The 8,428-nt window shown below is 47.5% G+C and overlaps 1 protein-coding gene across 1 annotated transcript; it reads left to right on the forward strand.

The window, feature by feature from the left end:
- Nucleotides 1-227: 227 nt before the first annotated feature.
- LOC119320818 lies at nt 228-4,999 on the forward strand. The gene is made up of 3 exons (XM_037594758.1): nt 228-1,314; nt 2,943-3,131; nt 4,744-4,999. Exons 1-2 carry the CDS (start codon nt 228-230, stop codon nt 3,074-3,076), a joined length of 1,221 nt encoding a protein of 406 aa, XP_037450655.1. The 3' UTR covers nt 3,077-3,131; nt 4,744-4,999.
- Nucleotides 5,000-8,428: the final 3,429 nt, after the last annotated feature.

An 8,428-nucleotide genomic window follows, 5' to 3' on the forward strand; every position in this document is an offset into this window, starting at 1 on the left:
TAGTGATGATTTCAACCCTCCGTCGTGTGTTCGTGTGTGGGCTTCAATCTTTGTGGTGAAAGGAATTGAATGTGACTTTGGGCCTCCAGTCATGGTCTCATGGGCCCTGAGCAGCAGCGCCGCGTGATATCCGCGTCGTCTCTTGAGCCGAGCGTGGCTTTGGACCTGCGCTGGACTCACTGCACACCACCCCGCACCGCACGACCTGCGTGAGCAAGGAGGGCGAGATGGCGACGGCCAGCCTCCCCGGCTCGTCCGAGGCGGCGGCGGCGCTCGAGAACGACGACCTGGTCTCCGAGATCCTCCTCCGCCTCCCCCCGCAGCCGTCCTCCCTCCCGCGCGCCTCCCGCGTCTGCAGCCGCTGGCGCCGCCTCCTCTCCGACCCCGCCTTCCGCCGCCGCTTCCGCATTCACCACCGCCGCGGCACCCCTCCGCTCCTCGGCCTCTTCGGCACGAGCCGGGGCGTCGTCCCTTTCCAGCCAGCCCTGGACTTCCCCGACCGCCTCCCCAGCGGCCACTTCTCCCTCGTGCTCAACGACCCCTTCACGACCCTCGGATGGCGCCACGGCCTCGCGCTCTTCTACCTCCCGGACTCGCTCCAGGTCCTCGTCTGGAACCCCCTCGCCGGCGCCCAGCACCGCGTCGACATTCCCGAGGGGTTCGTGTTCGACCCGTCGGATGACCCGGTCAACGGGGCGGTGCTTCGCGCCGCCGGAGACGTCGACCACTTCAAGGTAGTCCTGGTGACCAGCGACGGGAAACGACCATCACTTGCCTGCGTTTACTCGTCGGAGACTGGGTTATGGGGTGATTTCATCTCCGCGCCGCTTCAATCCGGGACTATGGTCCATTGGGGCGAGCCCTCTGTGCTGGCCAGGGGTTGCATTTACTGGTTGATTTCTGTGACGAGTATCCTCGAGTTTGATTTGGATAGCCAGACCCTAGCTGTGATATTGGTGCCAGCGGGCATGCGTACCGGCAGGATTTACCAGTCCACGGTTATGCGAGCAGAGGGTGGTGGGATGGGTTACCTCAACGTGGCAGACTTCACTGCCGAATTATGGAGGAGGGAGACAGACTGTGATGGTTCATGGATGCTTGGAGGAACTGTTGAATTGGACAAGTTACTTCCCCCAGGTTCAGACAACGAAGCCCTGCGTATGTTAGGTTATGCGGAGGAAAACAATGAGGTGTTCTTCTGGACAGTTGTTGGTGTCTTCATGTTCAACCTTCAGTCACTGCAGCTCACGAGACTTTCTGAGATCGACATCTCTGGTTATGGTTATCATCCATTCGAAACCGTCTATACTCCAGGTACTAGCATGCCTTTTCACTGTGGTTATAACAAAGTTGAGTTATTCCTTTCATAATTGGCTGATTAAATGTTGTTGATTTCCTTTTGTGTTAATCTGGCCATTTTAGGTAGCAGTAATATCACTTGTTTCTTTTGCTGCTTCATGACCTCTTCAACATACTAGTATACATGGACGTGCAAATGCACGCATTGACTTTCCTCGTCCCACCGATTGGTGCATTGCACAACAACCAGCTCAAAACTCCGTCTCAAATCCCTCTGCGATGACGCGATTAGTACGAGCGCTACCGATGCTTATGGACCATCTGCCAAGGCGGCTGAGACAGCCAGCTACGCGCACGGATGGCCGACAACAGCAGCAAGCATGTGGATTTCTCCAGCATTAACATCTGTGGATGGTTCCAGAGAACAACAGTAGCTTCGCTGGTACTGTAGGTAGAACTGTAGGAGCGAATCCTAGCATTTCCAACCATTGGATGGACTCTATCAATGGTTCAGGTTGTTTCCTAGTCATGAGATTCAAAATTTCAAAACTGGTACACTATGTAGTAGTATAGATATCTTCCCTATCTACAAATGTTGTTTCTAATATTGTTGTTTTTCAATCGAAATTTGAACTATCTGCTTCAAGTCAGAGTTATGCAAGGAAGAACAAAAACGATATGAACTTAGGCATACCGTAAGAGGGAATTACTCGGCGGCTATGAAGCTGTGAAATTATCAAACGGACAATCTATTTTGTTGATGTCGTGGATTGAACCCACATCCATTAAACATGATGCATTGATGATATGAAATGACATACAATTAATACCAAGATTGCCTAATTCTTTGTATAATAACTGAACTGAATTACATAGTTGCCTGCCTGCTGAAACATGCAAGAGATGTATAATGGTAGTGTTAGCGGATAGCTGCAGTGCAGTTTTTTCTTTTCAAGATGAGATGCATAGCAGTTTAAAGTTTAGACAACTGCTATATATGAATAACTAGCTTCAACAAACTAAAAATGTCAAATAGGTAGCTCAACTGGTACTTGGAAGATTAAAAGCTAGCTATATTTCTTCTGTTCGATATTGTTGTCTCTGGTGATGTTGCTAATAATATTAAATTGTTAATAATGACTTGGTTTTTAATTTATGAAATTATTGCTCATTTTGTCACTTGTAGAAGAGTCCTGTTGCATGTGACAGGTCTATCTGTACCAGGGAAAGTTAATAAATAAAGTTCAGTTCATCTTTTCAGCATATTCTTTTGAAAAATAATCTACATCTAAATTTTCATGATCACTTCTGTTGGTACGAATTATTTTGTGTTGTTCGGTATGGAGTGGAATGAGAATAAGGTAATCTGGACAACTTCCCTTCTTTTGTGATCAGATAACAGTCCAAGTCTGCATGTGCTTCACTTCTATGATATAATGAGTATCTATTGTTTTGAGAATAGTCTTTGAATTTGACAGCAGGTGTGGTTCTGTTTATCAATTCATTTTTTATCAAAACTATTTTGTTTCTCAAATTACAGCTGCGAGTTGATCCAAGTATCTTGTTTGTGCATCCTCGTATCTACTTGGCCTTTTGTTTTTGTAATGCCACTGGTCGTTTGACTTCTTATGCATGTATAACAGGCATTGGTGGTGGACAAGAGGGACCTGAAGCAGTGGTGGTGGTTAAGAGGCGCTCGTGGTGGAAACGATGGGGACAACACATAAGAGGATTATTCAGTTGCGCTCGTGGTGGAAACGATGGAGACAACACATAAGAGGATTATTCTGTCAGATATGCTATTGTGATGTATTGGTCGAGGCTCGAGCAAGGTAAGCTTAACCTCTGCATGGAAGTTGAGGCATCTGAACTGTTATTTTAAAAAAAATGTCTCGCTTTAATTTTTATTACCATTTCTCAAGTACCAAATTTCAAGAGAGTACTCTATGATTCTCTCTACAACCCTTTACTCAAATATTGCCCACCTAGCAGCCTCCCATCATGCTTCCATGAATCGCTGTCTCCTGGATGTTTTCTCCAGGTTCTACTTCATTGTCTTCTCATAGATGATGTGTCTGCCATGTTAAGTTGTGGCAGAATGAAATTCTTCCTCTTTCCCGTGCCTAGTAAAAAACTTGGATACTCTTTCTTCATTGGTGGTTCGTGTAAGTGGGTGCTGGTAGATTGTCCAGTTGCGCTCGATTTGAGTGACAATTAGGATGTGAGTGAGCGTTACCTGGTTACCAGAGTGAAATCGCCTAGTATAACGAGTATCTTCATGTTCCCTTGGTACAAATTTCTGAATGGATCAACTGAAATTTCTTTTGTGATAAATAAAAGTTTGATGAACCATATGTTTGCATCCTTATCATCTTCTTTCATACATTCATACTTCCTCTAGGTTTTTAATTATATTATAAATACATCTGTATAGGCAATAAATGTTCTTGAAAAAAAATGCCTAATGTGCTATATGTGCAGCTTGAGTGAAGATCTAAAAAGATCAGTTGCCATATCTGCTAGCAAGTACAACAAAGGAAATTCGGCATTGCCTACTAGCATTATTATTCATTTATCCCCTGAATTGGCTTGGTGTTTGTAAATTTAGTATAACTGAGTCTAGCTAAATAAATCTTGAGTAGAGAAACGCCTAATAAGCTATATCTACATGACTTTGAACAACACTGAAACTAGAACAGCTGATAGATCAGTAAGCCTTTTTTCCCACTGGCATTAGTGAACATCTGTGGATGAACAATGTCGAGGCGTCGAGCATGATTGGTTGGTAGCCAATAATTTGCTGGCCAACATTTTCGCATGCCAAAATATTGCAACACCCAAGATTTGCCTGTTTTTGGCAAATTTTGTGAGATGGTCAAAGTAAGTTGGTGACCAGCCAATTGGTAGCCAAATTTTTGTCTTGCCAAAATGTTGGCTGGCCAATTTTTGGTAATCAACCAATCATGCTCTAGGACAATCAAATTTTGATTGTGCCCTTGGTTGGCCTATGCTTGCATTGATTATGTTATGTTATAATTGGTTAGTGTTTTCTCTCTCCTTTTTTGCTATAGTTCGATTAGCATGATTAGTAGCTGATTCAAGTTGTACTGTTTTCACGTCACACTCCTTCTAGTTGTATATACCCACAAAGCTGTTTGATGTATACAAGTATTTCGGCTCCCCCTCTGTTCTCTGTGTTTAGGTGTTATACCCACAAAGCCGGTAGCATATGCTTGGTTACCTCCTTGTTCTCTGAATTACTTGCTGCCAGTTTGTTGGCGTTGGAAGTGAAAACCTTAGTTTTATACGGAGTATTTTATACAGTATGAGAGCTTATGTAGTTGTATCTCAGAAATATTTTGTGTGGATGATTTTCACATATGTAATCATGCCTCGGCTACATATATGGTTCTAATCATCTTTCACCTTACCACGCCTTTTCAGGTCGGCGGCATGATGCTTCGTGTGCGATAACCACTTCGTATCTGGTGAAATCTCATTTGGTTGCGTTACTACATAAATATGGTTGCCAGACATATTGCTGTGCCTATGGAAGTGACGATAGACGTATTACACGAACATGTGTGTTCCTATGGCACTGCTCGTCAGGTTTTTCCTATGTACTGTATCTCGAGGATTGGCTGAATTGCCAATGTGTATGCGGATATCTGCGGACGGTAGAGGGAATATATCGTGATGTCTTTTCGGGTGGGGAATATAGTGATTAGTACTGGTAAGCAATTGCTTTGCCCATGGTTTTACCTGTCCCGCATGATGAATGCGCGGCAGCACAACTTCGCGCTCCCTGCGTCCATTGCGTGAACCAGGCCAGGAGATTTTGGCTTCAGGTTTCTGCTTATGTTCCATGATATCCCCGCTTGTCCCATTTGTGCTTGTCTGTGCGTGTGTGTTTGTGTTGAATCTAGAATCTGATTCCGAGCTCAGTATCTAGAATCACAGTGGTTCTGATGTGTGAATTGCATCAGTAGTCTGACCTAGGAGCTGTGAAGAAGTTCCTGTATGTTGAATTGCAATTTGCACCTGCCTTAAATAAAATGTCTCGCTCCTCCCTCTCAAAGCAACACGTCAGGGATAGGTGTATCGAAGCATGTAAATATTAGCATGGATTGCGTCTACACATCGATGACTGCCTTTGCTTTAGGATGTTAAAAAATAGGTACCTTTCAAAATTAAAATTGAGTGGTAAGATTATAATTAGCTCCATTATCGGCAACAAACTAGAGCTGCAAGTAAGGACCAACGGAAGAAAACTGAGGAGAGGAGACACCCGGAACCGGCAGCTCCCCCGCCCCAGCCCGAGCCGAGTGCTGAAGATGCTGTGGAAGAGGAGAGGGTCTCCATCCGGGGACCCGCCGTGACGACGCCGAGCTGCAGCCCGGACTCAGAGACGCCGTCTGGCAGCACCGGCGACGCTGGAGCATCCTCCACCGTGTCCAGCTCGGAACCCCGGCGCTGGACAGGCGTCATCAGCAGTTTCAGCTTCAGCTTCAGCTCCAACTCCTCAGGCGGCATCAGCGGCAGCCTCGCCGTCACTCCAGTCATGGATGGCCGGCATCCTGCAGAGGCCCGCCGCATGACATTGTAAAGGTTAAATATTGATGTCACTAATGCAGGGGCGGCCAAAGCTTTGGTTCTCCGAAATGGCTTAGTGTTGGCGGATTATATGGGCTGCACTGCAGCAAGGTTGAGGTTGAGTCCGACTGTCAACCAGTATTAATTGAATCGATCTCACTACTTTGGTGCCGACGCTGCGGTTGATGCTGAATGTCTACAACTAGCGGTGAATTTTCGCAAATAATCTTCCTTCGATATGTAATCGTAGCGCTAATCATGTCACTGATAGCAATCATCATCACGTACTCCCTCCATTTTTATTTACTCTGCATATTAGAGTTGACCGCAGTCAAACTTCGTAAAGTTTGACCAAGTTTATAAAAATAAATAAAAACATTTACCGTAACAAATCTATACGATGTGAAAGTAAATTCAATAATAAATTTAATTGTGTTGATTTGTTATTGTATATGTTAATATTTTTTTTATAAACTTGGTCAAAGTTTATAAAGCTTGACTTTGACCAAAGCTAATATGCGGACTAAATAAAAACAGAGGGAGTACAAAAACAAGTTGGAAATTCCCATACATTTTTAGTTGCTCAAAATAAAAACCTAAATTCTAAAAAGTGCACGCGCACTATTTCGCGTCATCCAGCGGCTGGCTGTGAGCCGTAGGATTTTGACGTGATGCGCACCGCCTAGTAGATTTCTGTCATGGTCGGCGTCCATTCCCCACCGTTCTGACGATTTGTCCCACACACACACCCCTCTCTTATCCCTTCTCCCCATCCGTCCACAGCGACACGCGTCGGCGCGGCGGCGTGGTGCCGGCGACAGTGGATCTTGGATCCGGCGAGCTACCAGAGCTGAGCGGCTCAGCATCTGCAAGCATGGCGAGGGAGGAGCAGGACTTCGCTCGCTGTCGGAGGGCGCCTCCATGGTGAGAGAGATAAGTCGCTTGACATTGACAACTCACGCGACCCTCATGTAGCAGGAGGCGGTGGTGCGACGGGAGCTTGTGCAACCGCGGCGTGTGAGAGGCGACTCCGCATGGTGCGGGAGCTAACTGGTTCTGCATCGGCAGCGTGCAAGACTGGAAGTCGCAAGGTTTGCCCCCTTTCGAACTACTTGTTCACACTACCGGAACAGGGCTCTACGCCGACAGCCAAACATATGCCGACGGCTGCCGTCGGCCTAGTCCGAGCTATGCCGACAGCTAGATCCTGGCCGTTGGCGTACAATTGCCGTCGGGCTATTCGTGGCTACGCCCACAGCAGCCATCGGCATATATAGGCCGTCGGCTTATCCCAGACTAGGCCTACAGCTGCCGTCGGCATATACAAGCCGTCGGCATAGATGCGGGCCCTCTGACAACTGTCATCACGGCTGGCTAACGACGTCAAATCTATGCCGACGGCCATGACGGTGGCCGTCAGCATAGATACGGGTGACAGTCACCGATTCGGAGCGCACCGACCAGGAGCTATGCCGACGGCAGCCGTCGGCATAGCCGACACGTCATCGATCCGCGGCGCTGTCCATCTGCCCTCGCCGCACCTATTTGCCGTCGGCATAGTTTTTTTTTCTTTTTTTTCTTTTTCCCATATATTATTATTATTATTATTATTAAGCATACAGTATGTATTAATAAGCATACCTATAGATTGTGTTAATAAGCATATAGTATGTGTTAATAAGCATACATATAATTTTTTTCTTTTTCTTCACTGTTTTTTTAATTATTTTTATTTAACTAACTTACATACAGTATGTGTTAATAAGCATACATACATTATTTTTCGGTTCTGTACAGAGCGTTGTGACCCCCCTCACGAACGGTGCCGCCGCCAGCCGGCAACTGGAATGGGGAACAGCCGCATCGGGTCTATACGAAGGGGACTTTGCTCCAAGTGTTTATATATATCGGACGACCTACCACAACCGGATGGTGTTATGGCATGTCCGAAGAGGCGGCACGCATCTCCAGGGGGTGGCCCCGTCACGGACGGCCCCGCCGCCGGCACCTGGAGGGGGGGAACGGACGCGTCTGGTCTACATGGAGTGGATTTAGCTGTGGGTTTGGCCTGGATGTTGCTCCCCGGTGTCCCTCTAGGCCGGCCCGACACAACCGGGTGGAGAGATCCACTGGTCAAACCCCGTCCGTGCAAAGTCAAAGGGCTAGCTCACGTGGTCAACCGCTCCAGGGTTAGGCGGGACGGGGGCCATAGGGGTAAGCAATGCCACCGGAGCGTCGTACCGGGCCCTCACTCATACATGCGGGGTGGTGTTGTGGCATGTCCGAAGAGGCGGCACGCGTCTCCGAGGTGTGGCCACCGTCACGGACGGCGCCGCCGCCGGCACCTGGTGGGGGGAAACTGCCGCGTCGGGTCTACACGGAGTGGATTTAGCTGTGGGTTTAGCCCGGATGTTGCTCCCTGGTCTCTCTCTGGGTCGACCCGACACAACCGGGTGGAGAGGTCCACTGGTCAAAGCCCGTCCGTGGGAAGTCAAAGGGCTAGATCTCGTGGTCAAACGCTACAGGGTTAGGCGGG

Source organism: Triticum dicoccoides, chromosome 6B, assembly GCF_002162155.2.
Source record: "Triticum dicoccoides isolate Atlit2015 ecotype Zavitan chromosome 6B, WEW_v2.0, whole genome shotgun sequence".
NCBI classification, from domain to species: Eukaryota; Viridiplantae; Streptophyta; class Magnoliopsida; order Poales; family Poaceae; genus Triticum; species Triticum dicoccoides.